The 25930-nt window shown below is 39.9% G+C and overlaps 1 protein-coding gene across 3 annotated transcripts in view; it reads right to left on the bottom strand.

Annotated features, from left to right (window-relative positions):
- The window catches only part of OTC (ornithine transcarbamylase), an 82978-nt gene that overhangs the window by 38766 nt on the left and 18282 nt on the right, over window positions 1-25930 (bottom strand). For 2 of the 3 annotated variants that reach the window (XM_023633821.2, XM_023633820.2), the window contains 2 exons: window positions 7968-8106; window positions 6422-6503 (listed from right to left, as the gene is read on the bottom strand). In XM_023633821.2, coding sequence (XP_023489589.1) covers window positions 6422-6503; window positions 7968-8018 — 133 coding nt within the window. In that variant the 5' untranslated portion in view covers window positions 8019-8106. Of the gene's footprint in view, window positions 1-6421; window positions 6504-7967; window positions 8107-20205; window positions 20482-25930 lie in introns of those variants that run through there. The other variant, XM_001488750.7, reaches the window with a different exon arrangement.

The raw sequence follows: 25930 nt of genomic DNA, 5'->3' as shown, positions 1-25930 counted from the left end.
TTTTCACTCATTAATAAAAAACAAACGCAAACTTTCTCTTGTCCCTATTTCCCTGCCAGGTATCCCTTTAATTATTTGCTCCCTTTGCAGCAAAACTCTTTGCTTTTTCTTTCTCTCTTTAGTTCCTCTTTTCTCATTTCCCTCAAACCTATTCCCATGAGGCTTTGGCCCTCTGACACTGCACCAAAACTCCTCTCACCAAGGTTACCAATGACCTTCATATTGCTACATCAGGGCCTTTTCAGTTCTCATTTTTCTAGACTCAGCAGCATTTAATAAAGTTGTTCACCACCTTCCCCTTGATCAACTTTCTTCACACATCATCCAGGACACCACCCCTTTTTGCTTTTACATCTACTTTGGTAGTTGCTCCTTCTCAATCTCCATTGCTGGTTCCTTCTCCTTTCCTTGACCTCTTACTGTTGATGTGCCCCAGGACCAGTCGTTGGTCCTCTTTTCTCCATCTACACTCATTCCCTTTATAATTGTATCCACTCCCATGGCCTTAAATACTACCAATATGCTGATGACTCCCAAGTATCTCTAGGCCGAATCTCACTCCCATACTCCAAACTAATATCCAACTGCCTTTGAACATCTTTGCTTGGGTGTCTAGTAGACACCTCAAACTCAATCCTTCTAAAACTGAGCTCCCCATCTTCCCTCCATCTTGCTCTACCTGCTCCATCCTGCTCACAGTTGCTCAGACAGAAGCCTTGAAGTCATCCTTGACATCGCTCTCTCACTCGATACAACGGGAATCTTGTTGGCTCTCCCTTCAAAACATACCCAGAATCTGTCCCTCTTACCCTTTCCACTGCTACCACCCTGGCCCCAGCCTCTATGTCCTAGAGCTACCTATTGACAGTTTTCACTGCTTCTGTCTGGTCTCTACTCCCCACCTCCGCAGTTTATTCTCAGCAGAGCAGTCAGAGAGATCCTTTCAAAATGCAAGCTAGATCACGTCCCTCCTTTACTCAAAACTCTCCAAAGATTCCCCATTTCACTCAGAGTAATAGCCAAGTCCAAATAAGGGAGCACGTGTTTTTTTCCTCAGTGCCAGGCACATTCTTCTCCTTGCTGAGAGCACTTATCACCTTCCAACATACCACATCATCCCCTGATTTATTTTATCTATTGTTTATTGTCTGTCTACCCACTAGCATATATGCTCCCTGAAGGCAGGGATTTTCCTCAGTTCTGTATCACTCTCAAGAATCCAGAACAAACACTGGTACATAGTAAGTGCTTAACAAATACTTGTTGAATGAATATAGGAGGAATTTTGACTCTGGAGAGAGGACCAACTGTTTTACTTGCAAATGTCTCCTAATTTTGTTAACAAAAAGAACAGAATTTTCTGTTTTGTGTGAAGGAAGCTAATGGAATTCGGTGATGATTACAATCACTAATCACTCCAGCATTTAATCTGTTTCTAAACAGGGAAAGTCACCTAAACAAATATAAACACTGCACCTTCATCAAGAAAGTATTTATTGTGTACCTACTGTGTGCCTAGCATAGGCATGAACGTCATTGAGGGGTGGGGACTATGGAGGAGGGTTTCAAACAAAGTTTAAGATCTCTTGGCAGGTCTGCTCCAAGTCATACTCTTACTTTGTTTTTTAATTTATTTTTTTATCGAGGTCACATTGGTTTATAACATTATATAAATTTCAGCTGTACAGCATTATGTTTCGACTTCTGTATAGACCACATCACCTTCACTACCGAAAGTCTGGTTTCCATCCGTCACCGCACAAATGTCCCCCTTTACCCCTTTCGCCCTCCCCCACCCCCCTTCTAGAAGTCATTTTGCTATAACAACCCAGGATTAGTTTGTTGCCTTTTCATTTCTCTCTTTGTGCTATAAAGAAGATTCAGGGCTGGCCCAGTGGCCAAGTGGTTAAGTTCACGCGCTCTGCTGCAGGTGGCCCAGTGTTTCATTGGTTCGAATCCTGGGCGCGGACATGGCACTACTCATCAAACCATGCTGAGGCAGCGTCCCACATGCCACAACTAGAAAGACCCACAACGAAGAATATACAACTATATACCAGGGGTCTTTGGGGAGAAAAAGGAAAAAAATAAAACTTTAAAAAAAAAAAAAGAAGATTCACATCAAGCCTGGGCTTATGAGGTAGGGATAGGAATCGGGGTCACAGAAAGTGTTAAGAAATAGGAGTCAAAGCCTACAACAGTTCTTGAAGGAGATAAAATGTAAGTTCATTGCCTCTGTAATTTTGGTCACTGATCAAAAGGAAGCCTCAGACCCCAGTCCAAAAGCACAGGTCAAGCATTCGCCAGTTTATCAGACCTGGATGGAGATAAGGGTTTCAGGAGGGTGTCAGAGCTTCTGAGAAGCCACCAGGAGCTGTCATCGCTAAGGAGAGGAGAGCAGAGGGATGGGTCTCTACTCTCTCTTCACCCTTCATCCAGAGAAGTCTGCTTTTGTCTGTTTCATTTGTTTACGCATTCACATCAGATTTTTTTTGAATGAAGGGTTTCTTCTGTTAATATCTTAACTTGCGTCTGGGAAAATAAAAACACATCTTGTTTTTTACTATTTCTTTTTCTCACAGATCCCTGCAAGGTTTGGAAGAAGGAGTAAAATAGAACTCATGCCCTGGAAATATGAGGGCTCTGAGGGCTCTTGCTGGTACAACTAAGGCAGCCATTAACCTCTCTGTGCTTCACTTTCATACCTGCAGAATAGTACCATGATTTTTATATTACCACCTTTGTAAAAATGATGAATTTGAAACAGCTTGGAAAGCACCAGCTTCTATTTCACCTTGAAAGTCAAATACCAATGTTAAATAATGAAAAGAACCATCTCTTAGGATGCTCTGTGCATTTTTCTATCGGCTACTGTGCTCATCGAGATTAATAAATGTATCCTTCTATCTGCTCAATTAATTTGCAATAAAAGAACGTAATCATCAGTAGACACACAGGAGAATTGCACGGTTTGCCAGGCAGGCGTACACAAAGAGTGGGTGAGGAATGAATGTCTACAACTACACACAGTGACATTGATACATCTCACAAACATAATGCTGAGTGAAGGAAGCCAGGCACAAAAGAGCATATGCTGAATGGTTCCATTATAAAAAGTTCGAAAACAGGCAAAATTAATCTATGATGTTAGGAGCCAGGATAATAGTTACCCTTGGGTAGGGGGAGTAGCAACTGGAAGGAAATACAAGGGAGAGCTTCTGGGTGCCATTAACGTCCTGTTTCTCTATCTGGGCATTGGTTAAGAGGACGTGTTCACTCCAAGAATTCATTGAAGTATATACTTAATGATTTGCCCACTTTTCTGTAGGCATGTTACACTTTAATGAAAATATTAAATGAGCAATTAATATAGCTTAAGTTGAGTGGAGAATTGTATTCTGTCCGCTGATTTAAGTAGAAATACTGCTGCATCTCTGCAACTCAGGCTGGGGATGGAAACCTCAAGGACCGTCCTGTGAGGCTCGCCCCATCCCAGAGGCTGGCACAAATCTGGCGCAGTACTAGACAGTTTTAATTACAACCTATTTTCACTCTAAAAATCAAGGTAACAGGTTTTGATGAAAAATTGTGCCAAGGGGCAACTATTAAGATGCACATGTACACAACAGAAATGCCCTGCCATGCTTTTGGTTGATGTTTACCATTTCTGTAAGCATTTAAAGCAGCTACTTATTCTGACTGATTCGCCTCCTGTTGAGTTTGGCAGGATGCCATATGCAATTAGACCCATGGGAATTTATTGAGTATAATGATGACTACTCTGTGAACCGTAACTTTTTATGGTCATATGTTCCTTTTCTCATGTATTTGTTGTTACAGTTTGCAATTTTGTGCAGGTTTCAGAGCACTTCTTTATAGAAAACCATCATTTACCAGAATGCTTAATGTCACCTTTAGAAAAAATTTTACTGGAGTAAAACATGACTATTACATGTCCGAATTAAATTAGATACTTAAAAATACATTTAATAATAGCTTCCAATCCTGGGTCTGCTATTTATTAGCTATGTGTCCGTGGACCATTTGCTAAACCTGTTTCAGCCTAGTTTTCTCAGTGGTCTCACCCTCATAGGGTTGTCATGAGGATTAAGTGAGATAATCCATGTTATTAATGTAGAGCACTTGGCACAGAATCTGCACCCAAAGGCTTATTAAATCTTCACTCTTGGGGCCGGCCCCCGTGGCCAAGTCGTTAAGTTCACACACTGCTTCGGCGGCCCAGGGTTTCCCCGGTTCAAATCCTGGGCACAGACATGGCACTGCTCATCAGGCCATGCTGAGGTAGCATCCCACATGCCACAACTAGAAGGACCCACAACTAAAAATACACAACTATGTACTGGGGGGCTTTGGGGAGAGAAAAAGGAAAAGTAAAATCTTTAAAAAAATAAAAATAAATCTTCACTCTTGGTTTTATTAATAGCTTAACTACCACATATGTGAGTGGTAAAACCAATCACTTATTCAGGGACACTTGATATCAAAAATAACATTTGAACAGAAAAAAGTGGTAGAAAACACCAACAACTACGAAAAATTCAATTTAAAAAACTTAAAATGGAGAAATTTCTATGTATTCATCAATTCTTTTGATGACTTCAGAAAAGAACACCTCTCTTAAGCACTAATGATAAAAAAGAAAATAAAATTCTGCCCAACTCATGGAAGACCAGTGTTGAAAGGGAGCAAAACTTGAGAATTACTGACTGGTTTATGCAAGATTCATTTTTCCTTTCCTGCATGTCAGATGTCAAAACGCTCTCTTAAAGGAGCCAGCTTTAAAGAATAGAATGTTCTCATCTGTTTCCTTTCTAGGACTTTAAAGATTAGATGACACTTATATGTTTCCCCTCTTCCTCCTTCCTTCTCTCACGGGGAAAGAGGAGTACCTTAGTAAGAACAGTGAACTTGAGATCTGAATCCTGGTGCTATTAGTATTAATTGAGTGAACTTAGCAAGTCACTTAATCCCTCTGAACTTCATTTTGTTATGTATTTGATGAACCTCATTACCGATCATTACAAGGCAAGAATTATACGATGTAGTCGTTTGCTTCTAAGTCCTAGGAAGCTCTGATACTTGTAAGTAGGATAAGATATTTGAAAAATCAAACAACGTGTTTTTGTTTGTGGTACCCCCTCCTGGATCCTATCCATTTGCCCATTTGGGCAGTCATATTACTGATTCAAGGGAGGTCTGATAGAGCAGAAATGCGGAGAGAAAGAAAAGAGGTGATGTGTGGCTTATGAGTTTCAAAATAGACTTTTTGAAACTCATTACAGAGATAATAGTTTGAGAAAAAAAGAAATTTTGAGTTTGAACAGCCTAGGCTTCCAGGCACAAACAATTGATTTCAAAGAATACGTGGATAGTCAGAGCCAGTTTTTCTCCCTGCTTTATGACCTGGCCTCCAATACTGGTAACTGGGAGGGAAAGAAGAGGAGCAAGAGAGAAGAGACAACGGAAATAGAAATTGATGGACCTTTCACACTGTACCTGCTGTCTGTCCACCAGGCCAAGCACTGAAAGGTGAGGAAAATGACGGAAATTTCAGATGAGTTTGGGGAACTCCAGAGCTGTGAACATCTGTGTCTTTCTTTTAAGACAGAGCTCCAGGAGATAGCAAATGTTATAGAACTCTCTGGCACCCAGCATGAGGAAGGAACGATAGAGTAGAGAGAAACTTGCAGGATCTTTGTGCCCAGCGTGGCATGGAGAGCTGCCAAAAGGTCAAGAGAGCAAAACCAAGAGATATCTCAGGTCTTGTGATCAGAGTGAAGCAAACCCCACAAGGGATGGGAGACAGCCAAGGTCCAATGGGGATACAGAAGTCCCAGCAGATTCCAGTATGGACATTTGATGATGATGTTCTGATGACCAATGACCAGATCCCCATGGCCCTAGACGTCTAGGCGTCCAGATACTCTCCAGGACTTAACCATGACTGTGGGGAAAGGGAAAGGAGATCCTAAATTGACAAAGTCAACCCTGAAATGACTGAGGATTGCCTAACGTTGCGGAGATTTGGTTTCCACCATGCAGCAAAATTGGCGCAAACAAGAAAAAGTTCTTTACATGTTAGAAAAATACACATTTCTTGCCCACATGAGTTGGAGGCCTTAGAATTTGTGCCCGCTTACATTTTGTACTGACCATACGGAGTTATTTGGGACGTCTACGCAAGTCCTCGTGGAATTCCTACAGATGAAGCTAATCTTTCTGCTTGCAGCTTCTATGAGAATTGGAAAGCGCGTTCAGAGGCTGGTAGGGCTACTCTCAGTGACGATGTTTTCCCTTTGTGGTTACTAAAGAGACAAATCCCCGCACTGGGCTATTCCTCCCAGGTCCTCACCCTCCGGCCCCCTCTTCAACACAAGTGCTGGTTTGGCTGTAGACTCACCTGTTTCTGTGGACAATCGTGTTCGAGTACTTCTTTTTTCAAAAATCATGCCTAGGGACTTCCCTTGCAATAAAGGCAAATACTGAAAATCAAGGACAAGAATACAATTAAGATGAAAAATATATTTTATATCCAATATCAAGGATTATGCTCCAAAACTTATTCTTTGCATTATTAGAAAACATAGAATAATTAATTACTGCTTCCAAGTAAGCATTCAAAATGTTAATTTTGAAAGTGAGTTTCAAGTGTTTTTTCCATGTGCTGTACAAATGGAACAGAAACTCCCATAGCTCACTGACATGTAATTAGAACGTATTATTAGTTGATCTGGGTTCAACCTGAACATTTGCTTCAAAGTACATTCATATTTCATATGGGAACCATCTTCTCACTTAAATCCATGGAAATCCCTATCAATGTTCAGTCACCTTGAAGATGCTTGACTGGGAAGTGTTTTCTCAGCTAGGAACATGCTACTCTATCACAACATGGGGTATTAAGATTCCTAAAGATGAATCCCCAGAGTTTCGGCTACACTTTCATCACGCATCCTCGTGGGAGTGCAAAGGCTTTTCTGGAGGTCATTTGGAAACAATCTGGAGAGTCTGGGTGTGGGGTGGGGCTCTTCCTCCTTCCTCTTTCTGTAGATGGACTTCCTGATAGGATGCCTTCTGGAACAAATAGATTCCTGTCCGCTAACCTCTGTCACATACAAAATGTGAAGCACCAAGGCCTGGGATCTTGGGGGAGCTTTTCTCCACATTTCAGGTCTTCCATAGGAACGTCAACCCATAGTAGTTGGAGTCACTCCTGTTTTCAGTTTGTTCTTAGGAACTTGGAGAGCTAGTGAACCAGATAAGAAAATCAAGGTGGTGTAAAACGTTCTCAACCTGAAACCAACTCTTTAAAATGCTTTTAAACAAGCTTGGAATAGGAAAATGCTTTCACAATTAAGCAGTCTAAATGAAGCTGCTGCATTAATTAAGCGTGTTTCAAACATAAATTGCTCAAAATGCAGAATAATGCTTACAGCTAAGCACCATATCCCATCTCTTCTCCTACTTGGTTACCATTTAATTGTTTCTTGCTAATCTAAATTTTTTTTAACACTGTCACATCATCGTGAAGTTTTTGACATTATCCTAATTATTGTAGATCTGATATTCATCCACAATTGAAATTTGTTGCTGGAAAAAAATGTAGCATCCTTATTTTTAACTTGATAGAAAACACAGGGAAAAGAAAGGAGGTATAAAAATAAAATCTTTCCGGAGAAATGATTCCTTTGGTTCTGATCCAGTTAATAATGCATTTCAACATTCCACATGAAAGAACTGCAATGGCTTGTCATTGAATAACTGATTTTTATGCTTTTTATATTCCTCTACACTCAGTGATAATCAATTACCTTGACTGTGTGGTTTCATTACTTAGCTACTGTTTAGGAATTTTAATGTGTTTTCCTTTCCCTCTTTTTTTGGAAAAGCTGTCTTTAAAAAGGCTGATTGGTAGTAATGGAAGGTAAGATGAAAATGCTACATACCTCTCCTTTCTGTTTAATCCTAAATTTCAGATCTGCTGATAGCCATAGCATATACTTAATTTCTTCTCCTGTAAAGTTCTTCAGCGTGAGGAGGTCACGGCCCTTTAGCTGTACTTTATTTTGTAGTGGTTGTCCACATCTACAAAGAAGTAAAAGCAAGAGACATATATTTAAGGGAAAAAAACCCTTATCCTATGGTGAATCACTGTTTTAGTCTTGAAACAAAACATAGTAAATAACATGTAGCCTCGCGTGTCTCTGCAGTGTTAATGCATGGAAATTGATGAAGCTGTGCTTTACATTTTAGATATCCAGTAGTTTCAGTGTTGAGAGAAAAGAAGAATTTAAGGAAAGAGGTTGAATTCTTACTTGCTGGAATAGCCATATGAGTGCCTTTGCCAGTTACTAGCTATGCAACTTCAGGCAAGCTACTTAACCTCTCTCTGCACCTAAATTTCTCACCTAGAAAATGAGTATAATAATCTTATAGGGTTGTGGCGAGGATGAAATAAATTAATACATGGAAATAAGACAATGTCTGGTGTGTAATAAACATTTGATAAATTTTAGCTATTATTACTGAGATCATTAAATTGTACAATCAGAGTTTGTGCTGTACATACAATAGAAAACAATTTCATTCTTCTTTTCCCCTACTGCCCTTCAAATCTATTCTTAGAGATTTGTTCTTTTTACTTGTCCCTGGTCAAATACAATGGGCCCTGTAGCTTTTCTAGTAACTTTCAGAAAATAAAAAAAAGTCCTCTGCTTATTTTACTCCCTCAAAGAGTCCCAGTAAAATAATGTATAATAATAATAATAATGATTTTTTAAAACTTTAAGAAATGTACTGCAAGTTAACATCTTTTTCCTTGCAGTTCATGCCTAATTCAAGGTGGCCTCCTCTATGGGGACAGCGGAGCCATGAGTCATTTCCTCTGTTGCCCTGCCTTCAGTTCCTCCAAGTAAAGCCAAGGGAAGGTGAGGACGGAAGGGCCAGGCGAAGGCTGGTTCTGTTCTAGCAATCTGGCATTGGTGTAGGTGCTTGAGGCTGACTCTTTCTCTTGGGGGATGCTTTTGAGGGTCCTTTGGAGAACTCTCTCATCATTTCTCACAGCAGTCCTTGATGGCAGATAATTATATTTCCTCTGCCCTCCAAGGGAACACATCCAGACTCTTTTTGTTGAGATCGCCCATCCCTTCAGGAGGTCTGTTGTTCATGATGTGAAACAGTACCAGGCTAGATCTCTTTCTCATTCCGTATTGGTTCATGGGAAGCCCTTCATGTTCTTTGCTCTGACAAGAGTCAGGTTCATCCCAGTACAGACTCCTCTCTTATTCTGCTGTCAAAACAGCTAGCCAGCCAATTCCTCCTACTTTAGATTTCCCAGGTATAGGCCTGATATCAGTGTACTGTGTCTCCAAGCTCTCCCATCGAAGAGATTGGTGCCTTTGGAGCCACTTTCCCCCGTCTTGAGGTGAGGGATGAGTACCCCTCCATTTGGGACACAGCATACACAATGTTAACTCTTCAAAAATCCTCCTCAAATCTACAACCCATCTCTTGGTTTCTGCAATCCATTTTAGAAACTGGAGGTGATCACCAATGGGTTGCTAAACTGACTTTTGTGTATCTCCTCTGCAAGTCCTGTTTTAGTGGTCTAGCATCTCACTTTGGCATGAGGGAAGAGTTGGCACCTATTGGGCCTGGGCAGAAACTGAAAGAGAAAGAGTCTCATTTTAACATTGTGTTACATTCTGATGACAATAATCGTTATTTGGGGCAATCAGTATAAAATGGACAGCATTTATTCTTTCAGTATTCCCAGTGTTATCCCTATTAACAATAACTGGTATTGTATACCATTAGAAAATGTGAATAACCAAGGGCAAATTGTGGTTCACCACATGTATTAAACATTAATTTTACTAGGAGTAAAACAACTGTCACAAAATGATCACGCTTGAACTCCAGCTTAAGAAGCGCACTTGTGCTACTTGAGATGAAGAATAAATTCCCTGGTGGGATTTATATATGTCTTTTTGCAATGATGACAAGATGACAGGTAGGAAAATCACAAATTCACTCAATTTGTTGTTTTCACTGCATGATATCAAATAACGGACAAATGAATGTTTCCCTAAATATCCAACTTACTAGCAGAGTTGATTGCTTCATTTAGTGTTCAGTAGGTGAATAGATTTTTTCAGTAGAACTTTTGTGAGATTAAATCCTTCAGAGAGTCTAGTTAGTAAGGAAAGGAACTTCCATAAAGATCAAGGGTTTGTGGGTTAGTTGGCTAATGGTTGATTGATTGATTTAATGTAAGATACTAACGACATATTCAACTCCAATTGAAATTAGTGTTTTCAGCTTATATGTGGATCGACATCTTGGTCAATATTCCTATTTCAAAGATGTACTATTGTCATCAACTTTTAAAAATATGTGATTCATAGACTCTTCAAATGGAAATTTCTTTAAAGAGGCAGTCCTGAATTTTTTTATTACAGACTTCTAACATTAAAAAATTTTGAACATGGATCAACAATGTATGTTTACTTATTTATAATATATGTGTCACTTTCCTAATAGATTATGTACATAACAAAACGTAAAGAAAAATAAATTAAAAATTTAGACTAAGAAGAACCAAATATTTTAAAAATAAATTATAAATACACAAAAATATTTTGCTGGCTAAAGAAGCTTCTAGAATAGACCTTTTACTGGAGCTGTAGTAAAAAGCTTACAAAACTGTGTCCAAGATCTGGATAGTAGCAGTCAACAATTTGATAACTTTAGAGACATAGCATTTAGGAGGAAATTTGTTTTCAAATATATTTTGGTTAGACTTTTGGTTCTGATAATACTAATTAGTGACAATATTAAGCAATACTTGGAATATACAAGTACTGATATTGTTGGCAAGTAAACCCTTTGAGTGATATTTGTGCATTTTTTGACTGGAAAGTTCATGCATTTTTCAACTCCAGTTCCAGAGTCAACTGGATCCTTCTGGAGATCTGTAAACAGGTTTAACATGTCTGGCCTGGCAGCTTAATCTTTCCCAATTCACATTTAGGGTAGCTTTGAAAATATTTTTTCTTCTGAAATAAGGTCCAAGCAACATCACAGAAGATAAACTCTCTTGACTTAGTGTCTTAAAATAACACATTAATATTCCATGGCTTGAGACTTCTTCCAATATTATTTTAAAAGGGGGAAAAAAATTTGCTGAAAAATCCCATTCCCTAGGATTCAAGGAATTTGGGAAATATCACTATAGTTGTCGAACTCACATCCATCAACAACAGGGAAACAACCATGAGCTAATTTTGAGGCCTTATTTTTTTGCTTAGAGTGTAAGCTCAGACTCCTGGTTATTTTGGAGCCCACAAAAGCTGAGTCTCTAGTCTGCTACACTTAAGGGATTCTTACCCTCCCCTACTCTCAGTTCCTGAAGGCTTTTGTCTACAGTAGTCCCCCCTTATCAGAGGTTGCACTTTCCATGGTGTCAGTTACCAGTGGTCAACCACAGTCTGAAAATATTAAATGGAAAATTCCAGAAATTAAGAATTCTTAAGGTTTGTTTTGTTTTGAGGAAGATTCACCCTGTGCTAACATCTGTTGCCAATTTTCCTCTTTTTGCTTGAGGAAGATTTGCCCTGAGCTAACATCTATGCCAATCTTCTTCTATGTGTATGTGTGTGTGTGTGGGTCACTGCCACAGCATGGCCACCAATGAGTGGTGTGGTCTGCACCTAGGAACCAAACCCAGGCCACCAAAGCAGAGCGTGTTGAATTTAACCACTAGGCCACAGGGCCAGCTCCTAAGATTTCTTAAGTTTTAATTGCATGCCTTTCTGAGTAGTGTGATGAAACCTTGCACCTTCCCACCCCATCCCACCCATGAGAATCATCCCTTTGTCCAATATATCCATGCTTGATACACAACCTGCTGGTCAGTCACTTGGTAGCCATCTAGGTATCAGACCAACTGTGGTGGTATCTCAGTGCTTGTGTTCAGGTAACCCTTATTGTACTTGACAACGGCCCCAAAGAGCAAGAGTAGTGATGCTGGCAATTCAGACATGCCAAAGAGAAGTCATAAAGTGCTTCCTTTTAGTGAAAAGGTAAAAGTTCTCGACTTATTGAGGAAAGAAAAAAATGTATGCTGAGATTGCTAAGAACTACGGTAACTTTTATTACAGTATATTGTTATAATTGTCCTATTTTATTATTAGTTATTGTTAATCTCTTACTGTACCTAATTTATAAATTAAACTTTATCGTAGGTAGGTAGGTAGGTATAGGAAAAAACATAGTATACATAGGATTCAGTACTATTTGTGGTTTCAGGCATCCACTGGGGGTCTTGGAACATATCCCCCACAGATAAGGGGGGACTACTGCACTCCCTTCTAAGTACTCACTTTCATTTAAGAGAATATCATAGATCTTAGAATTGTCGTGTTGTTATTGTTGAATCTCAAGAAAAAGAATTGGAAATAAAAGGGAAATGAAAATTTTTCAGGGAACTAAATTTTTCTCCCTCCTTTCCATGAAAGGAAATAGGAAAATAACAGTGAAAGAGGAGGACCAATGACACCTTTAGCTACTTCAAAAAAGCTCCGACTTCCAGCTTTTATTACCCAAACAGAAGACAGATTGGGAGAGATAGAAGGTCTCTGGAGCTTTCTCAAACTTATCTTTATGTACTTCAAGAAGTTTTTAAGTTGGAGGGGGCAGTTAGGGTTGAGGTTAGGGTTAGAATTAATGTTCTGCTGTTGCGATCACATTGTGAAATGCAGCTTTTCTTATTTCTCCATTGACAGGGTTTAAAGATAAAAAGAAGACATAAACATCCTGCTTGAATCTTCCCTTTTTGTCCAGACCTTTCATTTTAAAATTTATATAGCAACAAAAACCGTATTTCAAATTCTTTTTCTTAGACCACAATTGATCAGATGAATACCTCTTTGTGACTCCAGTCTCCACATGGCAGCCGCCGACAATGTTGCCCTCACTTGTGTTGCCCTGGGATCACAACTCCAATAAATGTTAGCAGATAAGCTTTTTTTTTTTTTAATACAGAAAGTTCTGGCTTTGCACGGTAGTGTGGGACTGTAAATAACCATTAAATCTGAAATCATGCAAAGCGACCTTAAAAATCAATGGGAAAAATTACAATTGTTCTGTAACTTTTAAATTTTTTTCTCAAAACATTAAAAACTCTATTATTGTCAGCTATAAATGCGTAGGCAAATGAGAAAAATAGTAGAATTGATATATGTCTAGTACACTGTAATTTAAAACATTAGAAATATTGAGAATTATAGTGTTTTATTTCTTTGTAAAAATAGTCCAGTAGTTTGAACAGTGCACGCCATTTTCTTATCATGTAACTTACAACACGGAGCAAACATCTTTTCTATGCTTTGGTGAATTGTCATACTCCTTTCTAAGTATGGATCAACTTCCAACATTTTATCCTTTGCTCTTTCAACATTGTGAAATATCTCTGAGAATTCCTTTAATGAGAAGTGTTTTGCTGGTGCCACTTCCTCTGGACCATTTTCATGTTTTTGTCACAACCGTTTTCCTCATTTATGTCGATAAGTTTGTCTTCACTAAGTTTCTCGAGCTGCATAGCTAAAGCCTTTCAAACAGTAGCAGGGTCAACAATCCCACCAGCTATTTCTTCTATAAATACATTTACATCTGATTCAAATTTAACCGCCATTGTTATTTTTTTATTTCTCTGTTGCACTTTCATCTCTGTTAATTTCCTCTTTCAATTACCCATTTTTATAAAATGTCACATGGGTTTATCACTGGGAGAAAAGAAGGCAGCACAACTATACTCTTTGCTGTCTATGTGAACTGAATAACATGCACAGTGAGCAATCATCAACAGACAGAAAGAAGTGATGCGACTGGTCACTGCTCATGATGTGTATCTCTTATTTACATAGTAATTTGTGGACTGAAGCGCTAGCAATGAAGCTTTTACTTTATGCAACCACCCACAATTGATATACCATGGCAACTGAAACTTGAACTGCCTGCTTGGAAGACTGGCGTTATTTAACTGTGGTAACTGAAATTCCTGCATACTGGGACCATGCAAAGGAAGGACTGCCTATTCTCCAAATGCTTTCCCATTGTAGAACTCTTTCATATACCATTCTCTCTGTCCAGAACACTCTGCCCTCAGCTCTCAAGCCTGGCTCCTTCTCATTCGTAGGCTGGGGACTTAAATATCACCTCCCGTGAGATCCTTTCCCTGACTATACTAAATAGTCTTCACTTTGCCTTCATTTTGTTCATAACACTTTTCACAATTTTTAATATTTATGTGTCTGTTTGTTGCTTACTTTTTAATCTTCCCATTAGATTATATGATCCATAATGATCCTTCCTGTCTTATTCATTAATATAAACTCAGTGTTTATTGTACTGCCTGGGATATAGTAAGCATTGTCTGGGATATAGTAAGCATTCAATAAATATTTCTTAAGTAAATGGATGAATGAATGATAGTATGTCGCTGTGGCAGAAGTAAATCAATTTGTATAAGAAATTCAGCAAATTTCTGGGAATGAATTTAGAGAGATTCATCATGATGGATTTTCAATGTCCTGACCAAGGTCTGCTGACCCAAAAAACATACCAGAAGCCCCCAAAACAGAATTCATGTCGAGGCCAGGGCAAGGATGGGCTGCGGCCCAGGCTGAACACAAGGCCTAAGAGTCATGAAAGAGAATTGATTGTGACCTAATGTGTGGCTAAAGCTGAAATTGCCCAGCGCTCAAAAGCTCTGGTACAGTATTTGCATTACTTGGAACAGTAGTTGGACATATACATGTGAAACAAGAGCGTTATAACATTGGCTCCTAGGCACAGCAGTCTGAGTCAAGTGCAAAACCTGGAAAACTGGTGAAAGGATCTGGTGGGACAAGTTTTTGCTCACAGTACCATGACGGCCAAATCCGAAGTCTGGTAATGGTGACCATACTGATATTTTGGTTCTGTCTTTCCACGAACCCCTTTGGACAGAATAAGTCCCCAGGGTTCTTGGGGACAAAAAGGGTAGAGAGATAGATACTATACATCTGGCCACACTGGCATATGAGGGCTTGAGTAATTAAGTGGAACTTTTTCAAAAGATTTCCCGTCAGTTGGTGAAGGGGGTCACACTGTTTACACCACCGAAAAATCATTAGCATCGTCACCACCTTTCTCAATTCTATCCAGAAGGTGGAGCAGGAAATGTTCGCTTGGGAAAGAGGGCTGTTTTTCATAGATATCAAGAGCTAACCAGGAAAATTTATCACTGGAAGGAAAGCAAACACAATGGTTCTAGTTTAAATTCCTATCCTGTTTACTATCTCCTCATAGACCTCCCCTTGGCTTCAAAATGGTGCTGCCACACCTCTTTCCTAAGCTGCTGAAAGTTAGAGAAAAGTAGAACAGCTCCACAATTGTACTATGTTGAAATGCCTCCTCCACAGGCCCCTTTTTTTCTGGTCTGTATCAAGCATTTCTTGCCTTCCTGCGATAGACCCCCACTCGGATTAGCCAGGTCAAACCAGTGGCATAAATGGCTATTAAGTTCTCATAGAGACCGCACGCCTCAGTTAGAGACAGCCTCCTCCTGTTCACGAGCACCCGAACCAGGGCCAGCATCACTATTTTAGTGTTTCCATAAAACTGCTGGGTCTTCTACTCAAGTGTGTCTCCTTAGTAAACCAGACCCAAACCACATTATCGTTCTTTAGCCAATGCATAATAGGGAGGATACAATATTGGAGAAAACACTGGGAACCATGTACAGATTTTCCGTCAAAACTGTCACTGCAGTTTGGTTAAAGCCAAAGCTTTGGAAAAAGGCAAGACTAGTTCCTTACATCAATTTTATCCCTTGAAAAAATAATTACAGAGATTTCTCAACCCCAAATCACTGAATGCTAAGAAGTTAAGCCAAGGTAATAGTAGACCCTTGTGTTAGCTTTACCCAAATATCTTCCTAGCTAGAAAGTGGAAGAGTATTCTCTATTGGCAGAATGAAACCTTTCATTGCTAGAGTCTATGTTTTCCAATTCTGGTAAATTGTTTGGAGTATGAGGGGGGACCTGGATGTGTGCCCTTGTATAACTGTATTTTGTTGGAAGAGGAAGTGCTTGATTCAAGTAAAATGTGGCCAGTTAGAAACAGACTTTGCCAGAGAAGGAAAAAATTCAGTGTTAAATGATATTTTGATCCCCATGGAGAATTCGAGATAAAGAGTTTAGCTTCTGGAGTCATAAGAGAAGGCCAGTGGGCCTTATGGTTGAGATTTTGGTCTTTCTTTAATGTTTCAGATTGATGCAACAGTTAAGGCATATTTTCTTTGTGGTTTTCTTTCATTTACTGAGGTATTTTGGCTATATCTAAAAAAAGGATACTGTGCAAGGGTAGATTGGCAAACTCCATCAATTTGGAAGGATCAAAGTAATCAAAGCAATGGAATGAAAAGAGCAGTGGCTTTACATATTCAAATTCTAGTCCTAGTTCAACTATGACCTTGCGAAGATCATTTTCCATCTTTACCCTCAGTTCTTCATCTGAAAAATTAAGAAAATGCACTAAAAATCACTGATTCTTCGTCTTTGCTTCCACAACACACATGAAGTTTATAAACACAGGATTTCCCTCTCAACAAAACTGGAAAAAAAAAGAGATTTCCCACTGGCCATACTGGAGCCATCTGAATTCTCAGTGGCCTAACTTTAATTTCATCCTTTTCTTTTCATCTCAAGAATGTACATTGCAATGCATGCAAGGAAGAGTGACTTTATTTTCACAAAACTCTTGAATCTGATCCTACTGATTTGAAAAATAAAGCACAAATCATTTCCAAATTTCTTTACATTATTATTAACAACAATAAGAAGAATTTATTAGTAAAAATTTACTTGCAACCTTTCTCACCATTGCCACATAGTACTCATATGTGATATAAATTACTACTGATAACTGGGTGACTAGGTCGTTTCTAAGATAGCTTAGATTGTCAATATTCTAAAATTGTAAAACTTCCCCTCATTTGAAAATTGAAGAGTGAGATGAGGGTTAACTTTGTGCAGACCTACTATTAAAGGGCTGGAAACCCAAAACTATTGAAAATCTGTAGCTGCCTCTATTTCTTTTATCTTAGTTAAATTACTAAATTGCTAAAAATAACAAACTAGAATTAAAACCCAAATTCTACTGTTGGCCAAGGGAAACATCATGATCCCATTCCATTCTGGGTCTCAAGCCTTCTCCAGTTTTCTAAAGCCAAGAAATGTGTTTTTAAAAAGGCATTCATTTTAAGTTATAACAGAAAATGTGAGTAATCAGAGGACTGTTTTCTCATTTCTATGCAAGAGCGTGGATGGCCTGTAATCACTTTGTCTGTGTGTCCACGTGTGTATAAATGGGCACGTGTGTGGGACGAAGGGAACATAATGAGTTATGTAAGCCCTTGGAGAGGTCTGGAATGAAATACCTGAATACCAGTCACCTCCGGCTCCAATCTATAACCTCCTCAGAATTGGGTGGCTTAGCTCAATATTCTCTGAAGAAATTTCTATTTGTGAGATGAAATTGAACTGCACTTACAAATTGGTCTTCTCTGATAAAGAAAGAGATTTTTTAGTGGTTTCTTTAAAAGCTATAAGTGGTTCCCCTAATAGGCAACAAATCATAGGACACTGTCTATTACCCCAACACAGCCAGGCTCTAGAGCCTTGTTTGTGAGATGAAAAGCCTATGGATTGGGTTTTTTTGGGGCAGTCTTGGTGTCTGATCCTATTGATTTTGTAAAAAAAAAAAAATTGACTAAAAATGAATGATCCAGGAGCCTGCATGAATGGCTTCAGTCTCACTTAAGCTGTTATTTTATCATGTGCATAGCTATCTGGCTGCTCGCTTCAAAACTGTGCAGTCCCTGTTTTGTGGCATTGCCAAACCCTAACCACATATTTCCTATCACTCTCTAGTGTTAAACTCTTGTGGTATGTTTTGTAACAAAGATCCTCCACCCTTCCCAAGAGAGGTGGGAAAAAGAAGAACTCAAATCTCTGTGGAAGGCTGAAAATCAAAGTAAAAATACAATACAGACAGAGTTGACAAGGAGCTTTTCTCTATTGTTGAGAGGTTGTCAAAGGCCATAGGTCTGATTGGAGGTCAGCAATTCTGAATTCATCTAGCTGGAAGGTGGTGTGGCTAACTAAAAGAGTGGGAAAGAAAAATACCCATGCCACAGAGAATGACACCATTTCAACGTGATCCATTTCTCAATAGAGACTCACACTCTTAAATTTCTAATAACCCGGGTGATTCAAGGCTTTCATATTTTCAAATAGCAGGCATGGATTTGCACTGATTGAGCTACGCTTTTGCCTCAGCCCCCATTCACTGTGAGAGATGGCTAGTCAGGATTTTCAGAATTGTAGTCTGGCTACTGGGTATAGACAATAGAGTATTAGTAAATACCAAAAAAGCTCAAATATTTGGGAGAGGATTTTCTTGCAAAAATTTAACCTGTAATAATTGTTTTAAAAAGTCAGTCATCACTGTACTTTTCACAGAAGAGTATATGTTTAAGTTCCAAGCTTTGGTTATTCATTCAGTTGATTATTTTCGGCTCAGTGAGGATTCTTTGTTAAAAACTATGGAATAAAATTTCATCACACTTTTATCTGATGTAACTCAGTGGGATGGAATAATAAAATAATTAACATTCGTCTGTCACTTTACAGTTTTCACACACATCGTCTCGCTGATTATCACTAGACTGTGAATTCATGTGTCTGGAATGAAATATCTTATTTACCTTATCTGCCACTGGAACTCCAACACTTGTGTAGGAGGTGGCACAAAGCAGGTGCTTAATAGGTATTTATTAAATGAATGATTGAACCACCTTGTGATGTAGGCAGAGCACAGACTACTCTTTTTCCCATTTTATAGGTGAAGCAACATTACAGAAAATTCTAGTGACTTGCTCAAGGTCACATAGTCAGCAAGTGGTGGTGCCAGACCTTGCACCTAGTTCTTTGGACTTCAAAACCTGAGCTTTCCTCCAGATTCTTGGTGATGTGGCCTAACTCTGGCACTAATTGGTAAGCCCCATAATATCTCTGGGCCTCATTTACCTTATCTATAAAATAATAGAAGGCATTAATCTGTGGCTTTGAGGTCTGACTGAAGTCAAATACTATGGGCTTAATTTACAGTATCATTTACAATGTCATTCTGGCTTCTGAGAGTCTTATATTCCCAAAAAAGTGATGCTAATAGTGGAGTCCAGAGAGCCTAGGGCTGTCAGGTGGCCCAGAGAAGGGAGGCCCAGGGCCACTGTCACAGGTCTACTTCCTAACAGTGGGAGAAAACTTCAGACTAGAAGCTTCCTCCTTTAGGGAGTCAGTGAGGTTGTTTTGAGGTTGGTTTAGGTTGTAAAGAGGCTCTGCAAAAATTGTCATTGTTAACATGCAACTACTCTAGAAGCTTTCTGGCAATGATGTCAGCATTTGGTGGCTGCTTCCCCGGTTAACTCCCCACCCCTGTCCCCTTTCCCACAGACACACTCCACACCATCTCCCAGCACATGCTCAATGGCTGTAAGCAGGATGTAGCTTTTACAATGAATTCGTTGGAGACAGCCTCCTTTTACATGCTACCAAGAATTTGAGGGGTAGATTTCAAATTTGGGTTTTATTTTTAAAATATCATTATCTTCATCACATATAAGGTTCCTTTGCAGCAGACTTGCAAAGACTTATCTAGTTGTTATTTGGGATCTGCTTTTTAAAGAACTGATGAATGCCCACGCCCTAGGCTGACATATTGTTTTCAAGCAAAACCAAATACAAGCTGAAGGCCTTGTGTAAATTAGTTCCTCTAATTTTCTTCAGCGAGTTGCTCGTTTAGAATGCACACAAACAGAAGATGTCAAGAACATTTAGTCTGTTACACCTGCCGCAGTTATTCCCTCTCCCCCACCCCCAGCCCACAATGAAATCTGATTACAGAGGACTGAGAGATGAAAGCTCAGCTGGAATTAGAGACAGCTGTCTCAAATAAGGGTGGAACCTGGCACTGCACCCTCCGGAAAAAGGCCTTTTGAAGCTGCACTGCCCTGCAGAATAGAATTTCATTTATCACCATGGTTGCTAAGTCAGACTCAAATCTCTGGCCATCACTTACCGAAAATTTCGAACCATGAAATTGGGACCATTTCTAAGAGCTGCATTATTCAACAGGATCCTCAAATTAAACAGCATCTTCTTTTGATAGTGAAAAGGATGACTTTATGTTCTTGAAAACACCTCACCAAGCTAGCCGGTGGGGTCCACCTAAAAGCTGAGAATGCTTTCGATTGCAGTGAGAGAGCAAAGGTAATGTTACCCGTCAACTGCCTTATCAAATGGCCAGAGTACAGGAGTGTTTGGACTTTAAGCCAAGCTCCACCACTGTGTATTTTTTTTTTGAGGAGAAATCCTGACTTTTTTGGTGCCCAGACTCCTCATTTTTCATAATATATTTACACTGTCATGCACTTGTGCAAAATCAATTGACAAGTACTCATTGAGCATATAATATGTGCAAGGCGCTGCCGTGCTGGCTGCTGTGAAGGTGCATAGAAACAATTCATTCAGAAAATGTGACTTGGCAGTGCAATACCCCAGACGTAGACGTGACAGCCCTGAGTATCTCCAGTGAGATCACTTTCTTACCTCCAAGTCCCAGCCTTTCTACAAAAACAAATAGAAAGAAGTGCCCTGGAAGCTATCTTTTGGTGGCAAGAAGTTAGAGAGGGGGTAGAGGTATAGTAAAAAGATCTCAGTACTGGAGCTTCCATTGTGCCTTGCACATAATAGGTCTTAAAAAAAATTGTCACTTATTAATTCTAGCAAGAACCCACAATCAGTAGATGTGGGCAGGGGGGTTCCATATGCTCCCCCACCCCCCGCCGGTAGCCTCTCCAGATCACTAAGGGGCCATCCAAAGCTTCACATTCATTCATCCACAGTTATAAATTGGATATTTTCAAAATCTATTCTGTGTCAGATACTGGGCTAGGCCGGAATTTCAGAGAAATTCAGGTGAGCTCACCTTTGTAGAGTTTACAGTTCAGTAAGGATGATAAGATTTGTGAATAAATATCCATAATACAAGCCCATAGGAGAGGTCCAGATAAAGCGATACCACATCACAGGGAAGGGGGAGTGCTCTAAGCTGGGAAGGTGGGAGGCAGAGGAAGAGGGAACGAGGTGGGGGCTGCCTCTTCTGGTCAATTTATGTGACTTTAGCAAACCCAGGCGCGCACTTGCTAGCAGTTTATGTAACGCAAGAAAAGTGTTATTTAAAAAACAACTTTGGCCACTTCTTGGGCAGGGATGGTTGTGATGTCGTAACTAACATCGGCAGGGAAATAAATCTTGACACTGTTCCTCTACTTATAGAGAATGATGTGAGACAAAGAGAGGGAAAGACTGAAATTTCCAAACCCCTGACAAATCCTCTGTTCCAGAAAGAACATTCCAGGCAGAGACAAGTGTATGCAAAGCCTTGGAAGTAAGAGTGTATAGAGCGAATACTCCAAGTGGGAGAATAGATGGCTGCTTTGTTTGAAAAGAACATAAACCATCCTTGAAGAAGCAAAATAGGCCAGTTGTTGGATAGATCTCAGAGGATGAAATTGTTTTATGTAGTACAGGGAAGAAAATGGAATGTTTGCAGGGAGACTGAGGCAGAGGAGGTCAAATGGCATGCCCGTATCTTTAGTCAAGTGTGCTACCTGTACAAACAACTCGTATGAGTAATGCTTGGGGAGAAACCAAGAAGCATCCCCAGTGTTATGGTAGAGAATGTGGGCAGCACTTCTGAGATGCCAAAGCAACTCATAAACCCTTGTAATTCTATGGAGGTCCTGCAGAGGGGACCAAGAAAGATTGAAACCACCCATAACTCCCAGAAACATTGGAAGAGAGGAGCTACACCATAAGTGAGACGAGGTTAGAGGCAGTTTCACTGAATCACAAAAGACAAGATATCTCACCTGCCATGTGGGTCACATGTGGAAAACCACCTTACGGGGTTTGACATTCATCCTCAGAATTCATCCAGGTGCTCTCATTGACCCACTCCGTGACTCCTAATTCCACTTTGACTGCCTGATTTGGCTCCCTACCTAGTTCCCTTTGCTCACCCAGCCCTCCATTCACTCATTTTTGTCTGCCACCAACAGCAATTGTGCCGGGTGGGCTCTGAGGGATACAGAGATAAACAGGAGTGATGAGTTCCTTCCCACATGGGGCTCACCCTTTGAAACAACTCCAGAGCATGACTTCTGTCTCTGCCCCCTGAGCCTCTGCATTCTAACCTAGGGGAGGGGCTTGTTCCCTGCTCATTTGCTTCACGCCCCAGGGGACATTCAGCATGGCTTACTCCTCATCCAACTTCCATCATCGGGGTTGGGGGTAGGAATTAGATGGGGTTCCTGGAGGAGGTGGCACTGATCCTTGATGAATTGGGGAGAATTAGGGTATTGTCAAAACTGGAGGGAGCTACAAAGGATATTACAGCACAGGAGGGAACTTACGAGTAGACCCCAGAGAGAGGAACAAATAGGGTGTGTCGGGGTAACAACAAATGGTTCACAATTCACCCCATCACTGACCATTTAAATGAAGCCCTGCCACACTAAGCAAATTATGAAAAACATAGAACCATGAGTTTCCAGGTCCTGTTCATATCCCCTTTGCATTCAGTCTTCCCCTATATACCTGTCACTTCTTAATGCAAGCACCCAGAGCTGTCTGCCGGAGGATAACTCCCCTTACTCCTCACCCCTGCGTGGGGGGTAACTATGAGGCATGTTTTACACACTCCCCTAAAGGTCCCCTGAGCCTCGATTGTCCACAGTACTAACCTGCTCATCAATGGACCCTGTATTAAGTGCCTTCCCTACATTGTCTCACTTCCTTCACTTCCTTACCAGTTCTTCCTGGGATCAGATTCCAAATAAATCACTTGACTCAAATCCTTTTCTCAATGTCTGCTTCTGCGGGAACTCAGTCTTGGCCCAGATCTACCTTCTCAACAATTTTTCAATGCTCTGCTTCATGTTGTCTTCCCCCAGGCCCTGCTCTCATCTCTGATTTGGTACCTGGGCTTTCAGTGTCAATGTTGTTGTCTTCCATACCATATGGAACCCTCACTCTCAGATTTAGTCCTGATTACCCTGCAACTGGCGGTGTGCTAGTAAATGTTTAATAATCAGCTCTTCAAAAAAAGAAAGAAGCTCTAATTTGTGGCATTGACCGATTTGTGTGGTGTAAATGTTCCCACCGTGGCCAACTTCAAGCTACTAAAGTGACATCACTGAACACAGAGTTGGGAAGAGAGGTGTAAGACTGGCTCTTGCAAACCATTGCAGGCTGGCTCCAGCACACCACTGCCTACAACTACCACCCAAAAAAGGAGGATTCTCTCAAGGTTTGGACAGAAATATTTGAGGCAGGTTGTTGAGGGCCCTGAAAGCCAGATTATAGAGTTTAGAATTTAATCTATAGTCAAAAGAAGATTATTAAAGTTTTAGAGCTGGGGCAGAGGAGGAGACATATGTCATTATCTGCATTGAGTTTTGAAAACATTAATCCAGCACCATTGTGTAAGTACAGTGGGGAAAAAACAGAGGCAAAGAGACAGAGTTTATTGTGTTATGACAAGGGCATGAGCACATACTGGGGCTGTGGAAATAGAAAACAGTGAATGTATGCAAGAGAGATTTAGGAATTAGAATCTACCTATCAGAACAATTGATAACAATGTTGAGGGAAGGGAGATGGAGAAGTTAATGAGACACCAGGATTTCAAGTTTATGTTGTCACATTTGAGTCTAAAATTCCAAATAGCCAAATGTTACCATTGAGGATATGAAAAATGTTAGTTTCCTGGGCCAGCCCCTATGGCCTAGTGGTTAAATTCAGTGCACTCATCCCACAACTAGAAGGACCTGCAACTAAGATATACAACTGTGTACAGGGGGGGTTTGGGGAGATAAAGCCGAAAAAGAAAATTCAGTGCACTCCACTTTGGCGGCCCAGGTTCTGTTCCCAGGCACGGACCTACTCGTCTCTCAGTGGCCATGCTGTGGTGATGGCTCACATGAAAAATGGAGGAAGAGTGGCAACAGCTGTTAGCTCAGGGAAAATCTTCATCAGCAAAAAATAAGAATATTGGCAACAGATGTTAGCTTAGGGCAAATCTTCCTCAGCAAAAAAAAAAAAAAGAAGTTAGTTTCCTGAAATTTAAAGTTTGTAAGCATCATGTATGAACTTGCAATATTTCTTTGAAATTGCTACTGTGCTTCCCTAGTGAAATCCAAACACTGAAGAGGGAATTAATGTGATGGAAAGAATTCTGGGAAGGATGTTTGAATATCAAACGTGACCTCTGTCTGCGTCGCTAACTGATGGTGAATTTGGCCAAGTCGCTTCACTCCCCTAAGACTGTGAGTCCTCATCTGTCCAACTAAAGGTTTTATGAAATGAACTATTACACCACTTTGGAACATTTAGGGTGCTAACCAAACATGAGGTACAGTGTCTAAGAGCCTTGGCATAGCTATTGCCAGAGACCTATTGCAAATTTGAGCTCTGTACAAATAAGACATATGGCTGTTACTGCAGTGAGAAGCTCCGTTTATTTCAGAGTGTTACTAATTACGTAACTACATTTTATAGCTGGTTGTCTGGAATCTTAAAGATCCGAAGAAACCACAGTATTTGCATGCAGTACACACTTTAGTTAAAAGCTCTGCAAGATTGTTGCTGGTGCTCTGTCTTCCCCCAGATATGAACAAAGAAGCATATATCCCTGTTGGAGACCAGTAGTCATCCTGTGACCACGACGAGAAGCAGCCTTAGAATGAAACTATGGTTTGGCCAAGTGGAAGAAGGAAGGAGTCTTGGTCATTTATGACATCATTGAGTTGCAAAATCAACCAACCTCCTGTCTCTCCCCACCACAGACACCTTGTTATGTAAAATAATAAATGTCCTTTTTGTTTAAGTCACTCTGAATTGGGGTTTTTGTTACTCACAACCAAATGTATGCTAACTAATACATAACTTGGCTTACACTTTTGAAGGTTTATTTCTCATGTAGCAACAGGGAAAGAATGATGTCCTTCAAAGATGTGGGTTCTAGTTCAGAACTTATTGTTTATTGGTTGAATGACCTTGGGCAAGTCAGTTTCTTTATCTACAAATGGAAACGATATTCTTTTTTTCTCCTTTATTTTTTTCTTTTGTTTAAATGAATGTACTTGATATGTTTCGTTATCTTTAAATTTTAAAAATTAGCATACAGGAAACTTGACCTTTTTTTTGGTGCACAGCATTATGAGTTTTAACTCATATATGGATATGTGTAACCACCACCACAATCAGGATACAGAACAGTTCCATCTCCTCCCAAAACTCCCCTTTCAGTCCTTTTGTAGTCACACCCTCTTCTCACCCCTAATTCCTGTCATATTGATCTTTTCTTTCTCCTTTATACTTTTGCCATTTCCAGAATGTAACATAAATGGAGTCATACAGTATGTAATCTTTGAGACCGGCTTCTTTCACTCAGCATAATGCCTTTGAGATTCATCTGTATTGTCGTGTTTATCATTAGTTTGTTCCTTTTTATTGCTAAGGAGTAGTCCTTTGTATGCATATATCATACTTTGTTTATCTATTCCCCATTAAAGGACATTTGGGTTGTTTCCTAGTTTTGGAACTTATAAACAGAGCTGCTACAAACGTTGGTGACTAGGTTTTCGTATTAACATAAGTTTTATTTCTCTAGGGTAAATATTAGGGGTAGAATGGCTGGATTATATGGTAGGTATATGTTTGACTTTAGAAGAAACTGC

Source organism: Equus caballus, chromosome X (assembly GCF_041296265.1).
Source record: "Equus caballus isolate H_3958 breed thoroughbred chromosome X, TB-T2T, whole genome shotgun sequence".
NCBI lineage: Eukaryota > Metazoa > Chordata > Mammalia > Perissodactyla > Equidae > Equus > Equus caballus.
This window is presented reverse-complemented; position numbering and strand designations above follow the sequence as displayed.